We start from the raw sequence: 20,647 nt of genomic DNA on the forward strand, positions 1-20,647 counted from the left end.
CTCATCATTCAGGTCTCATACAGGTCTCAGAGGTCTCATAGAGGTCTCATAGAGGTCTCATAGAGGTCTCATTCAGGTCTCATACAGGTCTCATACAGGTCTCATAGAGGTCTCATAGAGGTCTCATTCAGGTCTCATCATTCAGGTCTCATACAGATCTCATACAGGTCTCATTCAGATCTACAGACTAAGAGGGAAGGTGTGAGCTGATATAGTTCCTATGTGATGCGTATTAACACTACTGGGTGATACAACTATAACTGGAGTATTCTGCGTAGGGATATGACTGTGAATTTAACTTGTCATTAATCATGTAGCTGTTTAGCAGAGATACCCCATTGTAGTCACTAGTCAAGTGAGTTCCACATTAAATAACCTAAAAGGATACACTTGCCTCCGAGCTGTTTACTACCACATCAAACTTTACGGCGGGGTCAGAGTAAATTCCATCACGAAACAGAGTCACAGTGAAAGGAGAGAGAGCAGGACTAGACGCTATGGACCTCATAGGCTGACAGCAACAATATCCTGTCCTTGTGGACACACACACACAACCACTTTGGTCGGTCTGTACTCACTGGTGGTCTGTGTACTATCCAGTAGGCTCTCTCCTGACAGTCCAACACCACTCTGTCTGGCTTCTTCCTCTCTTTACTAGCCCTGACAGACAGACAGACAGACAGACAGACAGACAGACAGACAGACAGACAGACAGACAGACAGACAGACAGACAGACAGACAGACAGACAGACAGACAGAACACATATCGGAGAAACAGACAGGGGAAAGGAGGTAGATAGAGGAAACAAAGAAAGACAGGTCACTATTGAATTACACCTGGTCTTGGGGACCCACAAGGTGTGCAGGCTTTTATTCATCCAAGCACTAACACATCTGATTCAAATAATCACACAGCTCTTGATTAGGTGAATCAGACATGTTAATGCTGGGCTGAATAATCACACAGCTCTTGATTAGGTGAATCAGACATGTTAGTGCTGGGCTGAATAATCACACAGCTCTTGATTAGGTGAATCAGACATGTTAATGCTGGGCTGAATAATCACACAGCTCTTGATTAGGTGAATCAGACATGTTAGTGCTGGGCTGAATAATCACACAGCTCTTGATTAGGTGAATCAGACATGTTAGTGCTGGGCTGAATAATCACACAGCTCTTGATTAGGTGAATCAGACATGTTAGTGCTGGGCTGAATAATCACACAGCTCTTGATTAGGTGAATCAGACATGTTAATGCTGGGCTGAATAATCACACAGCTCTTGATTAGGTGAATTGGGCATGTTAGTGCTGGGCTGGATCAAAAGCCTGCACAGTGTGTGGGTCCCTACCAACACATAAACAGTAGTCTAATCCAGTCTTCAGAAGGTTACATACTTGTACTGTTCTGTAGCCTGCATCACGATGAAATCCCACTTGGGGTTCATCCATTTGTGGAGATTGTCGTAGTGTTGCTGTTGAAAACAACAGATGTTTGACTAAAATAACTAAAAGTCAAATAGATAGATGACAAATCCACCGAAGATAAAATAACAGAATCATGTATAAAGAAATATCTTGCTCCTCAATTCTGCTTTGGATCCCCCAGACAACAGAATATAACCAACACCAGCCCTTAACCCACCACTATAGCCCTATGGGTGAGACAGCTACTGTACCTGACATTAACAGTCATTTAGCAGACGCTCTTATCCACAGATAGCTAGGTGAGACAACCACATATCACTGGCGTAGTAAGTGGGATTTATTTAAGATGGCCATTTTTTCCCCCAGTCTTTTTTCTCCCACCCGTAGTACCTGCTCATAGGGCTCCAGCATCCCCTTCTTCCGGATGTTTCTCCTGGCCAGGTAGATGGCTTTAGGGAGAGAGAGGGGAAGTATACGACACGTTATTTACCACATCTTTACCTCAGCCAGGTGCAGAAAACTGGGTTAATATATGATCAGTTTGTCTACGTGAGAACATGTGACTCAGAATGTTATTGTGTCACTATCTTAACTAGCTGGAACAACAGCCACATTAACAAGTAGCTGGCAGGGCTTAAAAACAGCTGTCACTGAAACGCTGACGATTCATGTTTGCTTTTCAATCCACAATCTGAATCCCTCCACAGCCTCAGAGGATCTAGATACTTTTCCTAACCTCTCTGGATTACAACCAAATTATGATCAGTGTACTATGTTACGTATTGGATCACAAAAAAAAAATATTATTTTACATTACCGTGTAGTTTACCAATAAAATGGTCTGACGGTGATGTTGGCATAATCGGTATTTATATCCCGAAAGAAAGAAATTCTCACTCTAATACATTTGAATAGAATGTTAGCAAACATAGATAAGATGTTACTACGATGGAAAGGAAAATATCTGTCTATTTGTGGAAAAATCACCCTGATTAACTCTTTACTCATATCACAGTTTACCTTGATTAACTCTTTACTCATATCACAGTTTACCTTGATTAACTCTTTAGTCATATCACGGTTTACCCTGATTAACTCTTTAGTCATATCCCAGTTTACCCTGATTAACTCTTTAGTCATATCCCAGTTTACCCTGATTAACTCTTTAGTCATATCCCTGATTAACTCTTTAGTCATATCCCAGTTTACCCTGATTAACTCTTTAGTCATATCCCAGTTTACCCTGATTAACTCTTTAGTCATATCCCAGTTTACCCTGATTAACTCTTTAGTCATATCCCTGATTAACTCTTTAGTCATATCCCAGTTTACCCTGATTAACTCTTTAGTCATATCCCAGTTTACCCTGATTAACTCTTTAGTCATATCCCAGTTTACCCTGATTAACTCTGTAGTCATATCCCTGATTAACTCTTTAGTCATATCCCAGTTTACCCTGATTAACTCTTTAGTCATATCCCAGTTTACCCTGATTAACTCTTTAGTCATATCCCCCTGATTAACTCTTTAGTCATATCCCAGTTTACCCTGATTAACTCTTTAGTCATATCCCAGTTTACCCTGATTAACTCTTTAGTCATATTCCAGTTTACCCTGATTAACTCTTTAGTCATATCCCTGATTAACTCTTTAGTCATATCCCAGTTTACCCTGATTAACTCTTTAGTCATATCCCTGATTAACTCTTTAGTCATATCCCAGTTTACCCTGATTAACTCTTTAGTCATATCCCAGTTTACCCTGATTAACTCTTTAGTCATATCCCTGATTAACTCTTTAGTCATATCCCAGTTTACCCTGATTAACTCTTTAGTCATATCCCTGATTAACTCTTTAGTCATATCCCAGTTTACCCTGATTAACTCTTTAGTCATATCCCAGTTTACCCTGATTAACTCTTTAGTCATATCCCAGTTTACCCTGATTAACTCTTTAGTCATATCCGTTCTGATTAACTCTTTAGTCATATCCCAGTTTACCCTGATTAACTCTTTAGTCATATCCCACCCTGATTAACTCTTTAGTCATATCCCAGTTTACCCTGATTAACTCTTTAGTCATATCCCAGTTTACCCTGATTAACTCTTTAGTCATATCCGTCCTGATTAACTCTTTAGTCATATCCCAGTTTACCCTGATTAACTCTTTAGTCATATCCCTACCCTGATTAACTCTTTAGTCATATCCCAGTTTACCCTGATTAACTCTTTAGTCATATCCCTGATTAACTCTTTAGTCATATCCCAGTTTACCCTGATTAACTCTTTAGTCATATCCCAGTTTACCCTGATTAACTCTTTAGTCATATCCCTGATTAACTCTTTAGTCATATCCCAGTTTACCCTGATTAACTCTTTAGTCATATCCCAGTTTACCCTGATTAACTCTTTAGTCATATTCCAGTTTACCCTGATTAACTCTTTAGTCATATCCCTGATTAACTCTTTAGTCATATCCCAGTTTACCCTGATTAACTCTTTAGTCATATTCCAGTTTACCCTGATTAACTCTTTAGTCATATTCCAGTTTACCCTGATTAACTCTTTAGTCATATCCCAGTTTACCCTGATTAACTCTTTAGTCATATCCCAGTTTACCCTGATTAACTCTTTAGTCATATTCCAGTTTACCCTGATTAACTCATTAGTCATATCCCAGTTTACCCTGATTAACTCTTTAGTCATATCCCAGTTTACCCTGATTAACTCTTTAGTCATATCCCAGTTTACCCTGATTAACTCTTTAGTCATATCCCAGTTTACCCTGATTAACTCTTTAGTCATATCCCAGTTTACCCTGATTAACTCTTTAGTCATATTCCAGTTTACCCTGATTAACTCATTAGTCATATCCCAGTTTACCCTGATTAACTCTTTAGTCATATCCCAGTTTACCCTGATTAACTCTTTAGTCATATCCCAGTTTACCCTGATTAACTTTTTTGTCATATCCCAGTTTACCCTGATTAACTCTTTAGTCATATCCCTGATTAACTCTTTAGTCATATCCCAGTTTACCCTGATTAACTCTTTAGTCATATCCCTGATTAACTCTTTAGTCATATCCCAGTTTACCCTGATTAACTCTTTAGTCATATCCCAGTTTACCCTGATTAACTCTTTAGTCATATCCCTGATTAACTCTTTAGTCATATCCCAGTTTACCCTGATTAACTCTTTAGTCATATCCCTGATTAACTCTTTAGTCATATCCCAGTTTACCCTGATTAACTCTTTAGTCATATCCCAGTTTACCCTGATTAACTCTTTAGTCATATCCCAGTTTACCCTGATTAACTCTTTAGTCATATCCCTGATTAACTCTTTAGTCATATCCCAGTTTACCCTGATTAACTCTTTAGTCATATCCCAGTTTACCCTGATTAACTCTTTAGTCATATCCCAGTTTACCCTGATTAACTCTTTAGTCATATCCCTGATTAACTCTTTAGTCATATCCCAGTTTACCCTGATTAACTCTTTAGTCATATCCCTGATTAACTCTTTAGTCATATCCCAGTTTACCCTGATTAACTCTTTAGTCATATCCCAGTTTACCCTGATTAACTCTTTAGTCATATCCCTGATTAACTCTTTAGTCATATCCCAGTTTACCCTGATTAACTCTTTAGTCATATCCCAGTTTACCCTGATTAACTCTTTAGTCATATTCCAGTTTACCCTGATTAACTCTTTAGTCATATCCCTGATTAACTCTTTAGTCATATCCCAGTTTACCCTGATTAACTCTTTAGTCATATCCCAGTTTACCCTGATTAACTCTTTAGTCATATCCCTGATTAACTCTTTAGTCATATCCCAGTTTACCCTGATTAACTCTTTAGTCATATCCCAGTTTACCCTGATTAACTCTTTAGTCATATCCCTGATTAACTCTTTAGTCATATCCCAGTTTACCCTGATTAACTCTTTAGTCATATCCCTGATTAACTCTTTAGTCATATCCCTGATTAACTCTTTAGTCATATCCCAGTTTACCCTGATTAACTCTTTAGTCATATCCCAGTTTACCCTGATTAACTCTTTAGTCATATTCCAGTTTACCCTGATTAACTCTTTAGTCATATTCCAGTTTACCCTGATTAACTCTTTAGTCATATCCCAGTTTACCCTGATTAACTCTTTAGTCATATCCCAGTTTACCCTGATTAACTCTTTAGTCATATCCCAGTTTACCCTGATTAACTCTTTAGTCATATTCCAGTTTACCCTGATTAACTCTTTAGTCATATCCCAGTTTACCCTGATTAACTCTTTAGTCATATCCCAGTTTACCCTGATTAACTCTTTAGTCATATCCCAGTTTACCCTGATTAACTCTTTAGTCATATCCCTGATTAACTCTTTAGTCATATCCCAGTTTACCCTGATTAACTCTTTAGTCATATCCCAGTTTACCCTGATTAACTCTTTAGTCATATCCCTGATTAACTCTTTAGTCATATCCCAGTTTACCCTGATTAACTCTTTAGTCATATCCCTGATTAACTCTTTAGTCATATCCCAGTTTACCCTGATTAACTCTTTAGTCATATCCCAGTTTACCCTGATTAACTCTTTAGTCATATCCCTGATTAACTCTTTAGTCATATCCCTGATTAACTCTTTAGTCATATCCCAGTTTACCCTGATTAACTCTTTAGTCATATCCCAGTTTACCCTGATTAACTCTTTAGTCATATCCCAGTTTACCCTGATTAACTCTTTAGTCATATCCCAGTTTACCCTGATTAACTCTTTAGTCATATCCCTGATTAACTCTTTAGTCATATCCCTGATTAACTCTTTAGTCATATCCCTGATTAACTCTTTATTCATATCCCTGATTAACTCTTTAGTCATATCCCAGTTTACCTTGATTAACTCTTTAGTCATATCCCAGTTTACCTTGATTAACTCTTTAGTCATATCCCAGTTTACCTTGATTAACTCTTTAGTCATATCCCTGATTAACTCTTTAGTCATATCCCAGTTTACCCTGATTAACTCTTTAGTCATATCTCACTTGGGGGATATTGCTATTTTTAAAACAAGCCATAGAAAGTTGGTTGCAATTTCAGTTTAATCCAGCAGAAAAGACAGAACAAATAATACCATTAGTATATTTGGTTAAACTCAAATATACTAATTTTTTATTTTTTTTAAATATTATTTTTTGAGAATAAAAAAAAAGTATAATCTTTGTAAATGATATCATAAATAGGACACAGCTAACATAAATATATGGAAATGTCTGCTCTACCCCAAATTACAACCAACTAATTGCAGCATTAACGCAAAAATGGGAAGGCAAGTAGAAGGGAGAGAAAGTAAGGAAGTTATCTGTCGGCCCTGCATTAAAGACCAAAATTGCTTAAAGAAAATTGTGATAAATAAAAAAAGTGTACCAGTTTCATTTAAGCACCAAAACATTGACAGCTGTGCCATAGAGACCGTAAAATAATTGGGAAGAGATGTTCAATCTACTGACTCCATGTCACAGTGAAGTGATGCACAAAACAATGCTGGGTTCAAAACTTTGAGTTTTTCCATTTTTATATAAAATTCTTGCAACCAATAGAACGTTTTATATATGGGAAATACAACCATCCCAGCCATGCAGATTTTACTGCGAAGAGACAGAATCATTAGATTGTCTGTTATGGTGCTGTCCATATGTAGCTTGTTTTTGGTGGCAGGTTCAGGAATGGCTGAAGAATTGCAACATTTACCTAACTCATCAGATAGCACTGCTGGGGTTTTAAAACTCATAGAAAGATTCAGAACTTTTGTGACACATCACAGTTGAAAAATATATGTCAAATATATGTCAAATCTGGATGGTCTTCAGAGACAGATTGGAGGGGTTGAGTGGAGCTGAAGGACTAAAAACAAACAAAAGGTAACTATCGTAAAATATACTCTGTCTGTAAAATATATATAATATGTATAAGATGGAAGTAGAAGCCTAAGTGTTGCTGTCCATTAGTTTACTCCAATTAGGAGAGGGGTGGTATGGTTAGGGGAATATAATGAAGGAAAATATATATTTTTTTAAATATAGAGAGTGTGCAAAGCTGTCATCAAAGCAAAGGGTGGCTATTTGAAGAATCTCAAATATATTTTGATTTGTTTAACACTTTTTTGGTTACTACATGATTCCATGTGTTATTTCATAGTTTTGATGTCTTCACTATTATTCTACAATGTAGAAAATAGTGAAAATAAAGAAAAACCCTTGTAGGTGTCCTAAAACCTTTGACCGGTAGTGTGTGTATATATATAAACTCGGCAAAAAAAGAAATGTCCCTTTTTCAGGACCCTGTCTTTCAAAGATAATTCATAAAAATCCAATTAACTTCACAGATCTTCATTGTAAAGGGTTTAAACACTTTTTCCCATGCTTGTTCAATGAACCATAAACAATTAATGAACATGCACCTGTGGAACGGTTGTTAAGACACTAACAGCTTACAGACGGTAGGCAATTAAGGTCACAGTTATGAAAACTTAGGACACTAAAGAGGCCTTTCTACTGACTCTGAAAAACACCAAAAGAAAGATGCCCAGAGTCCCTGCTCATCTGCGTGAACGTGCCTTAGGCATGCTGCAAGGAGGCATGAGGACTGCAGATGTGGCCAGGGCAATAAATTGCTATGTCCGTACTGTGAGACGCCTAAGGCAGCGCTACAGGGAGACAGGACGGACATCTGATCGTCCTCGCAGTGGCAGACCACGTTTAACAACACCTGCACGGGATCGGTACATCCGAACATCACACCTGTAGGACAGGTACAGGATGGCAACAACAACTGCCCGAGTTACACCAGGAACGCACAATCCCTCCATCAGTGCTCAGACTGTTCGCAATAGGCTGAGAGAGGCTGGACTGAGGGCTTGTAGGTCTGTTGTAAGGCAGGTCCTCACCAGACATCACCGGCAACAACGTCACCTATGGGCACAAACCCACCGTTGCTGGACCAGACAGGACTGGCAAAAAGTGCTCTTCACTGACGAGTCGCGGTTTAGTCTCACCGGGGTTGATGGTCGGATTCGTGTTTATCGTCAAAGGAATGAGCGTTACACCGAGGCCTGTACTCTGGAGTGGGATCGATTTGGAGGTGGAGGTTCCGTCATGGTCTGGGGCGGTGTGTCACAGCATCATCGGACTGACTTTGTTGTCATTGCAGACAATCTCAACGCTGTGTGTTACAGGGAAAACATCCTCCTCCCTCATGTGGTACCCTTCCTGCAGGTTCATCCTGACATGACCCTCCAGCATGACAATGCCACCAGCCATACTGCTCGTTCTGTGCGTGATTTCCTGCAAGACAGGAATGTCAGTGTTCTGCCATGGCCAGCGAAGAGCCCGGATCTCAATCCCATTGAGCACATCTGGGACCTGTTGGATCGGAGGGTGAGGGCTAGGGCCATTCCCCCCAGAAATGTCTGGGAACTTGCAGGTGCCTTGGTGGAAGAGTGGGGTAACATCTCACAGCAAGAACTGGCAAATCTGGTGTAGTCCATGAGGAGGAGGTGTACTTCAGTACTTAATGCAGCTGGTGGCCACACCAGATACTGACTTTTGATTTTGACCCCCCCTTTGTTCAGGGACACGTTATTCCATTTCTGTTAGTCACATGTCTGTGGAACTTGTTCAGTTTATGTCTCAGTTGTCGAATCTTGTTATGTTCATACAAATATTTACATGTTAAGTGTGCTGAAAATAAACACAGTTGACTGTGAGAGGACGTTTCTTTTTTGCTGAGTAAATATATATATTTACAAAAGAAATATATGGGATATTGGAAATGATGCAGCCAATTACATTGATAGAAGCCACAATCTATCTGCAGTATTGAAGCTGATCTACCCACTAATTTATTATTTGTTTAAATACATAAAAATAAGTATCTGACAGTGACTGGACATTCACTCTCCTTTCACTACAGAAGATAAACCCACCATAGTCTATGTCCTCAGCGGGCCACTTCTGCATGGGCCAGAAATAAGGGGTCTGAGGAAAAGTTGGGACAGACAGTGACATGAAGATTAGTCATTTGCTCTGCCTCTGACACATAGTTACAGGGAGATAGACAAAGGTAGTTCAGGGAGATACAGGTAAATAGACACAGGTAGTTACAGGGAGATAGACACAGGTAGTTACAGGGAGATACAGGTAGATAGACACAGGTAGTTACAGGTAGATAGACACAGGTAGTTACAGGGAGATACAGGTAGGTAAACACAGGTAGTTACAGGGAAATACAGGTAGGTAGACACAGGTAGTTACAGGGAGATACAGGTAAATAGACACAGGTAGTTACAGGTAGATAGACACAGGTAGTTACAGGTAGAGAGACACAGGTAGTTACAGGGAGATACAGGTAGGTAGACACAGGTAGTTACAGGGAAATACAGGTAGGTAGACACAGGTAGTTACAGGGAGATACAGGTAGATAGACACAGGTAGTTACAGGGAGATACAGGTAGGTTGACACAGGTAGTTACAGGTAGGTAGACACAGGTAGTTACAGGGAGATACAGGTAGTAGGACACAGGTAGTTACAGGGAGATAGACACAGGTAGTTACAGGGAGATACAGGTAGATAGACACAGGTAGTTACAGGGAGATACAGGTAGTTACAGGGAGATACAGGTAGGTTGACACAGGTAGTTACAGGGAAATACAGGTAGGTAGACACAGGTAGTTACAGGTAGGTAGACACAGGTAGTTACAGGGAGATAGACACAGGTAGTTACAGGGAAATACAGGTAGGTAGACACAGGTAGTTACAGGGAGATAGACACAGGTAGTTTCAGGGAGATACAGGTAGGTAGACACAGGTAGTTTCAGGGATATACAGGTAGGTAGACACAGGTAGTTACAGGGAGATCGACACAGGTAGTTACAGGTAGATAGACACAGGTAGTTACAGGTAGATTGACACAGGTAGTTACAGGTAGGTCGACACAGGTAGTTACAGGGAGATACAGGTAGATAGACACAGGTAGTTACAGGGAGATACAGGTAGGTAGACACAGGTAGTTACAGGGAGATACAGGTAGGTCGACACAGGTAGTTACAGGTAGATAGACACAGGTAGTTACAGGGATATACAGGTAGATCGACACAGGTAGTTACAGGTAGATAGACACAGGTAGTTACAGGGAGATACAGGGAGATAGACACAGGTAGTTACAGGGAGATACAGGTAGATAGACACAGGTAGTTACAGGGAGATAGACACAGGTAGGTAGACAGGTAGTAACAGGGAGATACAGGTAGATAGACACAGGTAGTTACAGGGAGATACAGGTAGATAGACACAGGTAGTTACAGGGAGATACAGGTAGATAGACACAGGTAGTTACAGGGAGACACAGGTAGATAGACACAGGTAGTTACAGGGAGATACAGGGAGATCGACACAGGTAGTTACAGGTAGGGAGACACAGGTAGTTACAGGGAGATAGACACAGGTAGTTACAGGGAGATACAGGTAGATAGACACAGGTAGTTACAGGGAGATACAGGTAGATAGACACATCTAGTTACAGGGAGATACAGGTAGGTAGACACAGGTAGTTACAGGGAGATACAGGTAGATCGACACAGGTAGTTACAGGTAGGTAGACACAGGTAGTTACATGGAGATAGACACATGTAGTTACAGGTAGATAGACACAGGTAGTTACAGGGAGATACAGGTAGATAGACACAGTTAGATATACACAGGTAGTTAGACACAGGTAGATAGACACAGGTAGTTACAGGGAAATACAGGTAGATAGACACAGGTAGTTACAGGGAAATACAGGTAGATAGACACAGGTAGTTACAGGGAGATACAGGTAGATAGACACAGGTAGTTACAGGGAGATACAGGTAGATAGACACAGGTAGTTACAGGGAGATAGACACAGGTAGTTACAGGGATATAGGCACAGGTAGTTACAGGGATATACAGGTAGATAGACACAGGTAGTTACAGGGAGATACAGGTAGGTCGACACAGGTAGTTACAGGGAGATAGACACAGGTAGTTTCAGGGAGATACAGGTAGATAGACACAGGTAGTTACAGGGATATACAGGTAGGTAGACACAGGTAGTTACAGGGAGATACAGGTAGATAGACACAGGTAGTTACAGGTAGGTAGACACAGGTAGTTACAGGGAGATAGACACAGATAGTTACAGGTAGGTAGACACAGGTAGTTACAGGGAGATACAGGTAGATAGACACAGGTAGTTACAGGTAGGTCGACACAGGTAGTTACAGGGAGATACAGGTAGATAGACACAGGTAGTTACAGGGAGATACAGGGAGATACACAGGTAGTTACAGGGAGATACAGGTAGGTAGACACAGGTAGTTACAGGGAGATAGACACAGGTAGGTAGACACAGGTAGTTACAGGGAGATACAGGTAGATAGACACAGGTAGTTACAGGGAGATACAGGGAGATCGACACAGGTAGTTACAGGGAGATAGACACAGGTAGTTACAGGGAGATACAGGTAGAAAGACACAGGTAGTTACAGGGAGATACAGGTAGATAGACACAGCTAGTTACAGGGAGATACAGGTAGGTAGACACAGGTAGTTACAGGGAGATCGACACAGGTAGTTACAGGTAGGTAGACACAGGTAGTTACATGGAGATAGACACATGTAGTTACAGGTAGATAGACACAGGTAGTTACAGGTAGATAGACACAGGTAGTTACAGGGAGATAGACACAGGTAGGTAGACAGGTAGTAACAGGGAGATAGACACAGGTAGTTACAGGGAGATACAGGTAGATAGACACAGGTAGATAGACACAGGTAGTTACAGGGAAATACAGGTAGATAGACACAGGTAGTTACAGGGAGATACAGGTAGATAGACACAGGTAGTTACAGGGATATACAGGTAGGTAGACAGGTAGTTACAGGGAGATAGACACAGGTAGTTACAGGGAGATACAGGTAGATAGACACAGGTAGTTACAGGGATATACAGGTAGGTAGACAGGTAGTTACAGGGAGATAGACACAGGTAGTTACAGGGATATAGGCACAGGTAGTTACAGGGATATACAGGTAGATAGACACAGGTAGTTACAGGGAGATACAGGTAGGTCGACACAGGTAGTTACAGGGAGATAGACACAGGTAGTTACAGGGAGATACAGGTAGATAGACACAGGTAGTTACAGGTAGTTACAGGGAGATAGACACAGGTAGTTAGAGGGATATACAGGTAGGTAGACACAGGTAGTTACAGGGAGATACAGGTAGATAGACACAGGTAGTTACAGGGAGATAGACACAGGTAGTTAGAGGGAGATAGACACAGGTAGTTAGAGGGAGATACAGGTAGATAGACACAGGTAGTTACAGGGATATACAGGTAGGTAGACACAGGTAGAACGACACAGGTAGTTACAGGTAGGTAGACACAGGTAGTTACAGGTAGGTAGACACAGGTAGTTACATGGAGATAGACACAGGTAGTTACATGGAGATAGACACAGGTAGTTACAGGGAGATAGACACAGGTAGTTACAGGGAGATACAGGTAGATAGACACAGGTAGTTACAGGGAGATACAGGTAGATAGACACAGGTAGTTACAGGGAGATACAGGTAGATAGATACAGGTAGATACAGGTAGATAGACATAGATAGTTACAGGTAGGTAGACACAGGTAGTTACAGGGAGATACAGGTAGATAGACTCAGGTAGTTACAGGGAGTTACAGGGAGATAGACACAGGTAGTTACAGGGAGATACAGGTAGGTTGACACAGGTAGTTACAGGGAGATACAGGTAGATAGATACAGGGAGATACAGGTAGATAGACATAGATAGTTACAGGTAGGTAGACACAGGTAGTTACAGCGAGATACAGGTAGATAGACACAGGTAGTTACAGGGAGTTACAGGGAGATAGACACAGGTAGTTACAGGGAGATACAGGTAGGTAGACACAGGTAGTTACAGGGAGATACAGGTAGATAGATACAGGGAGATACAGGTAGATAGACATAGATAGTTACAGGTAGGTAGACACAGGTAGTTACAGCGAGATACAGGTAGATAGACACAGGTAGTTACAGGGAGTTACAGGGAGATAGACACAGGTAGTTACAGGGAGATAGACACAGGTAGTTACAGGGAGATACAGGGAGATACAGGGAGATAGACACAGGTAGTTACAGGGAGATACAGGTAGATAGATACAGGGAGATACAGGTAGATAGACATAGATAGTTACAGGTAGATAGACACAGGTAGTTACAGGTAGATAGACACAGGTAGTTACAGGGAGATACAGGTAGATAGATACAGGGAGATACAGGTAGATAGACATAGATAGTTACAGGTAGATAGACACAGGTAGTTACAGGGAGATACAGGTAGGTAGACACAGGTAGTTACAGGGAGATACAGGTAGGTAGACACAGGTAGTTACAGGGAGATAGACACAGATAGTTACAGGCAGGTACCTGGAAGCGGTAGAGGGTGCTGTCGGGGACCAGGACCAACTTCCTGTGGTTCTGGAGGGGGTAGATGTACCCGTAGGCCACCAGCATGGTCCCAAACGCCTGGGCCTCTGGTGAAGGGGGGAGGAGAGGAGGGGGGGTTCATATATTATCAAAGCTCTTGGTTATACTTTAGTTTACAGCATTTAACTGGTAGTGACTTGCTTGCATAATAACATGGTAATGAAGTAGTAATTACATTAAAAAAATACCTTTATTGTGTTTAATTAATTGATATAAGTACCCAGCCAAATCCATTCATAGAATCCAGTTGCTTACCTTCTGTGGTAACCTTCATTTTGGTGACAATCCATGCTAAAATGTCCTGCCCTGTGTGATGGATGACAAGTGAGCATGACAACAGCTCTCACAGGCCTGGTCTACACACAGACTATCTGTTGAAGGTACTACCTGGCTCAGACACAGTGCAGAATCCATCACTTAATAACAATGTGTGGGAGTTTATGCCGTATAGCTTAACTTGTGATTAGATTGATCAGTATATATCTGTCTGTTTGTCATGAAAAACTACAAATTACAATAACAACCAGCACTGAAGCAGGAAGTACCATGACTGTGATGACAATTTCCTGTCTGTCACATGGTCCTTCCTTCCCTTCATCTCCAGCCCTCGTCCCAAATGGCACCCTATTTCCTATATAGTTTTGACCAGGGCCCATAAGGCTACGTAGTGCACTATGTAGGGAATAGGGTGCTATTTGGGATGAACAGGAGGGCTGGAGATGAAAGGAAGGAAGGACCATGTTGCTATATTATTCCCTATATAGTGCTCTAGTTTTGACCACAGCCATAAGTCTATGCAGTGCACTATGCCGTTTGGGATGCAAGTCTGATCTTTCCCCCCTGGCCCTGGTCTTATCCCAGGATTAGAGGGCAGCTTGGGAGCACAAAGCACCCACACAGATCTGATCCAATTGACAGCTGTCTTATATAACCTTCAGTAGCAAGCCTAGCAGCCAGTCTATAAGACAGTCTGCCGCAGCTCTAGAATCTTAGCTAGTCCAATAACTAACCACAACTTCCCAGAATTCAGTTTTTTTAAATAACAACAATGTAGCATTGATGGAAGGTGTTTCCCTACTGTTTCCCCTACTGGGCAGCACCGCTACCTAGCTTTCTATTGGCTTCAGTTGAATGTTTGGGTTGTTTCAGCCCTGCTACATGGCTACGGTGGACATATTTACTCCACCAGGAAAAGGATCTAGGGCAAAACATTGTAATAGTATAATAGAGATGGGAGGGGATATTGTCTGAGGAGATATGTCTCTCAGTGGGGCGACCATCTGGTGCTGTGAGTCTCTGGACTCACCGTTGATGACGTGTGGGATGATGGTTACGTTGAGTTTCTGGTCGGCACCCTTCACCCCACTCTTAGGATCCTGCATCTCAACCACAAACACCTCCACCTGCAGGTGGAGCAAGGTGGGGAGAGAGGACAGACACCCACACTCAAAACACACTTTGGTTTGTTTCAACGAAATGGAAGAAAACAGTCCTATCAGGTCAAAGGTCATAGTGATGTGTTCTGTATGATACCTCTGACCCCTGAGATGTGGAGGACCTGATTGGCTCAGAGCCATTTACCCCGGCTGTCCAAGCAGCTAATTGGTTTAGAGCAGGGGTTCTTAAACTTTTTTAGCTCGAGACCCAAATGAGAAATTGACCGTCCTCCTGTAACACAAATGATCCACCAACGACCCAAATCAAGAAGAAATAGTGGGTGATTATAGATGTATTCTCATAACTCACGACCCACCTCTCACATTACCCAGGGCCAACTTTGGGTCCCCGACCCACAGTATAAGAAAGCCTTGTTTAGCAGTTAGATTGAGATTTGATCTCTGAGAGGTCTACAATCTCTTCGCTGTAAACTAAATAAATATACAGTAGCCTACAGGTCATGAAACAATAGTGTGAGTCCAGTAGCATCTTTAGATGAAGCTATGCAGATGACCACATTGAAAGTCGTGATGACTTCACAGCTGTTCCATTTGTAATTGGATGGGAACAGGATTATGAGGCCAAATACACCCAATTAGAACCTCTTGTGAAAAATAACATTTTACAATGAACTTTTACAAACCAATTGATTCGTTTTTTTAAGACATGAAAAGGGGAAATTTAAACAACAATCTTGGGGCTCCTCATGAATTTACTGTAAACTATAATAATCTATCAACAAGTAGACTATCACCAGCCCACCTAAAATCAATTGACATGATGTGAACTTTTAGTTTATCTAAAGTCTATTACCTTTTTCTCAAAACAGTTAAAAGTACTGATAAATGAGGTAAACGTACTGGTAGGTAATACTGGTAGGTAACCTACATTTTTTAGGCATGCCATCCGTGGTCGGTAGTGCTGACCATAATCTCTCAGTGTCCTAATGGTCATGTTTGCCGTCAGTCGATACGCGGACCTTAAGAAGAAAATCCAGGTATGAAATGTTGATGAAATAAAAAGTGATCACACAGGTATAATGGTATACCCGGGGCTGGGACCGGAGCCTATTCCGTTGACCGCGCGTCAGAGATTGCGTGAGAGGGGCCAAAATGAGCGAGGACGGATTTATCAACCAATGACAGCTCGGCTAAACTCTAGTTTAACAACCTGTTACTTGTGACAGTGACACATACATACGTCACACCATCAAGCAGCTATCAATTTGGTGGCATTGTGGCAGTAAAACCTTGAATTGAAATGTAACAGTGTTTGGATTATCGCCTATTGAAATATAGAAATATTTTAAAAAATCCACGTAAAATATTTGTTGCCCCAGAATGTGGTGAAAGAGAAAGGATAAAAACAATCAACTTTTTTTTGCGATCACTTCACTGGATGATAAAATAATAATAATTTGTCACAGATATACTTTAATTTGATCTCTCATTTAGGCCTATGAATTTCACAGGTAAACCAGGGCTAGCCTACCTCAACAACAGATGGTGCCAAAAACGATACCACAGGTGGTGTCGGACCGACATGACTCCCCGGGTATACACTGCCCTCTACCGCACCCAGGTGGTACTGCTGATAAATGCATGATATTCAATTATGACGACCTGCATGCAGTGCACCCATCTGATGTGTTGTCATGTTGTAACCAATATATATCTCACCTCCACGATACCACATCCGCGAGGTTGAGTGTAGACGAGAGTGTTCGGAGTGAATTTTGTTGTTGCGTGCCTTTCTTTGTTGAAATCCATGCTTTTTAATAAAACGTTAATCAAATACAACCACGGACTGTTTATTTTGTTGCTGTTTCTCCAAGATGGCGACTCATCTTTCTAAGTGAGGCACAATGTGTGTAGGCTATGGTTTGTTACTGTATTAAAGGTATGATTTTTCAGTTGCGTTATCAATTATTATTCGCAATTACCTTTTGAACAAATTTCTATATTGAAATACCCCTAGCCATAAATAACTTATAGGCTGGCCTAAAACAATGAATTTCAGTTACTCTAGAAATTGCAATGAGTGGGCTTCAAAGTGAAACAAAATCAGAGGATATGGGCAATCTAGACCTTTTGTCATCCGCCCAAACGTTTATTCACACAGGAAATTCTATTAGACTGGCCCGGGTTGAGCCGGGCAATGGCCCGTCACATCATCGGGCGAAAACTGCGAGGGAGGAGCACCCTTCTCAAATCAAACAGCAATCTGCGCCGCTCGGTCATGTTGTCAACAAGGCAACTAGGTGCATCGTCCAAAAACATACATCTCTTTTCCATAAAATAAATGTAAGAATTTTCATACTAGTTTTCAATGCGAAGGCAGATAAATCGTTTTTACATTTACATTTACATTTTTTTGCATGTAAAACTACAGAACCATACTCATCACTCCACGTGCTTGAATACCTCACTTTTGTTTTCAGCCGACTTCGCCGTCGTCGGCCAAAGCAGGTTACCTGGCCCAGGCCCGGGAGGCAGCCTGATTCCAAAACGAATGCAATCACTTTTCACCCGGTTTAAACTCCCTCCACCGCGGTAACCAGGCCAGATAAACAAACCCCCTCATTGTGCTAGCCCTGTGCGCGCTCACACACCCACACGTTATCGTAATCGCGCCCCGCCCCGTCCGCGAGTAGACTCTAGTCGCTCGCCTCAAACCAACTCTCTCTACTGTATCGATGAAGTTGTTTCAAAGATGGCGGATTTCCTGCCGTCCCGGTCCGTTTTATCTGTATGTTTTCCAAACTGTCTCCTCACGAGTAACGAGGCAGAACAATTAAGGAAATCTAAAGAAATAGACAAAAGTATTTCACGGGATAAGACGTATGTGAAGCGGCTGGTGAAGATTCTGCTACTCGGAGCGGGAGAAAGCGGCAAGTCCACTTTCCTGAAGCAGATGCGCATCATCCATGGTCAGGACTTCGATCAAAGGGCCAAAGAAGAGTTCAAGGCCACGATTTTTAGTAATGTAATTAAAGGTAAGGCACTTTAGGTTGTTCGTTGTACTTTATACAACGTCACTGGTGAGTTTTTCGGGGCCTTTGTTGACTTATTTGCTCTGTTCAAGAGTTCATGTCTGAGTGGGAAGTAGCCAGCCAGCTAGCATGCTAACAGTAGCCGTAACTTGTGCTTGGTATGTTTGCTAGCTAGCTATGTTGAGAGGACGGGCGTACTCACATCTGTTTCTTCGCTAGCCTAGTTAGCTAGCTAACACACACAAAGCTAGAAGAAACGCCCATGTTATTTGAAAGTGTTTGTGCACAGTGGGATTTGAAGAGATGAGGCCACACAGACAGAGCGGTGTTTCCCATTGAACATGATTCAGTTGTCTAAGTATATCTCCTGATATCACGCGTATTGTTTGTCCCATGTCAGTATTATTCAGGGGTTGGAAAATAGTATGACAGTTTATCAGCTGTTTTTATCAGGCAGTTTACCAGCTAGCAGTAAGCTTTGGCTAGCTAATGCGCTAGCTAGCTTTGTTGCTGTAGTTAACTTATTTATAAACTTATTTGAGTGTGTTCGAGATTCATGTTTTTAAAAAGTCATAGTGAAATAACTTGGCAGCTAGTTTGGAAATCAGAAAGCTTAAAATTGTTTTAATCACAGCGGATATAACTAGATGAAGTATATCATAACCATCATTGCACATATTTTAGAAAACGTCATGCCATATATCTGACTTTTCATGTTATGGAAACCTAGCCGTATACGAGGATGGGCATCCTAGGGGATTAAGATGTGGAGACGGATAATAAAATGTTGAAAATGTTTAGGGTGGTTACTGAAGGCAAATATGTAATTAGTAACTCCTTGTTCGTTGGTGCGGAGTGTATACTGAACACAAATATAAACGCAACAATTCAATATTTTACTGAGTTAGTTCATAGAAGAACATCAGTCAATTGAAATAAATTCATTAGGCCCTAATCTATGGATTTCACGACTGGAATACAGATTCATATGTTGGTCACAGATACCGTAAAAAAAATGGGCCTCAGGAACACCTCACGGTATCTCTGCATTCAAATGGCCACCTGTAAAATGCAATTGTGTTTGTTGTCTGGTAGCTTATGCCTGCCCACACCATAACCCCACCACCATGGGGCATTCTGTTCAAAACGCTGACATCAGCAAACCACTCGCCCACACGACGCCATGCATGTGGTCTGCGGTTGTGAGGCCGGTTGGACATACTGCCCAAAAAAATGAAATTACGGAGGCGGCTTATGGTAGAGAAATTAACATTCAATTCTTGGCAAAGGAGAAATGCTCACTAACAGGGATGTAAACAAATTTTTATACAACATTTGAGAGAAAAAAGCTTTTTGTTCGTATGGAACATTTCTGGGATCTTTTATTTCAGCTCATGAAACATGGGACCAACACTTTACATGTTGCATGTATATTTCTGTTCAGTGTATAATGTGTGAATATATGTAGCTATAGAAACCAGAGGTGGCTGGTGGGAGAAGCTATAGGAGGACAGGCTCATTGGAATGGAACTGAGTCAAATCTGTGGTTTCCATATGTTTGATACCGTTCCATTTATTCCATTCCAGCCATTGCAATGAGCCCGTCCTCCTATTGCTCCTCCCATGAGCCTCCTCTGATAGAAGCCTCCTCGGAACAGAATGTTTCTTCAAACCTGCACTATAAAGGTGTTTACACACGAGCAGCACTAAATGGCAGTTGAACCGCGAGAAAATCTGGCTACCGTGCAGAGACGAGCGGTCCCGGTTGTTGTCAGCTTGAATATTGTCATTAAAACGTTTGTTTGGTTGACAAGATGAACTCTGTGCATTGGTCAACCATGTGCTACGGCCGCTCAAGACTTTTTTAATTTCATCTTCTGGTGCTGAGCCAGCTGTGCCGCCGCTGCTCGCAGGAGCGAGCACCACGAACCTTGCCACTTCCGTTTTGGCACACGCCGCCCTACTGTTATTGAAGTCTATGAGACCTTTGCCGGTTGCCACGGCCCGTCTGTAAACGTGGTAACTCTGCTGTGGTAGACAGCATGCAAGACGCGCTTCCGCATAGCCTACCACTGTCAATCACAGCAGAGTTATTATAGGCACCGGTTTGGAGAAAAGTTAGGTTCAGGCAGTTTCCATACAGATATCCACACATTATACAATCGGGACCGATGGACAAGGAATCACGTATTATTGATATACCTTCA

At 41.5% G+C, this 20,647-nt stretch overlaps 2 protein-coding genes across 5 annotated transcripts in view; one reads left to right on the forward strand and one right to left on the reverse strand.

The window, feature by feature from the left end:
- The window catches only part of LOC106592109 (regulator of G-protein signaling 9), a 34,586-nt gene that overhangs the window by 12,719 nt on the left and 1,220 nt on the right, over positions 1-20,647 (reverse strand). For 2 of the 4 annotated variants that reach the window (XM_045719586.1, XM_045719584.1), the window contains exons 3-9: positions 15,318-15,414; positions 14,267-14,317; positions 13,952-14,058; positions 9,414-9,465; positions 1,819-1,877; positions 1,399-1,475; positions 579-660 (exon numbers count right to left, since the gene is read on the reverse strand). In XM_045719586.1, the coding sequence (XP_045575542.1) occupies positions 579-660; positions 1,399-1,475; positions 1,819-1,877; positions 9,414-9,465; positions 13,952-14,058; positions 14,267-14,317; positions 15,318-15,414 (525 nt within the window). Of the gene's footprint in view, positions 1-578; positions 661-1,398; positions 1,476-1,818; positions 1,878-9,413; positions 9,466-13,951; positions 14,059-14,266; positions 14,318-15,317; positions 15,415-16,336; positions 16,604-20,647 lie in introns of those variants that run through there. The other 2 variants (XM_045719585.1, XM_045719587.1) reach the window with 2 other exon arrangements.
- Positions 18,102-20,647, forward strand: part of LOC106606258 (guanine nucleotide-binding protein subunit alpha-13) — a 35,309-nt gene continuing 32,763 nt past the window's right edge. Inside the window, exon 1 of the mRNA XM_045719588.1 lies at positions 18,102-18,443. Coding sequence (XP_045575544.1) covers positions 18,161-18,443 — 283 coding nt within the window. The 5' untranslated portion in view covers positions 18,102-18,160. The remainder of the gene's footprint in view (positions 18,444-20,647) is intronic.

Source organism: Salmo salar, chromosome ssa06 (genome assembly GCF_905237065.1).
Source record: "Salmo salar chromosome ssa06, Ssal_v3.1, whole genome shotgun sequence".
Taxonomy (NCBI): Eukaryota; Metazoa; Chordata; class Actinopteri; order Salmoniformes; family Salmonidae; genus Salmo; species Salmo salar.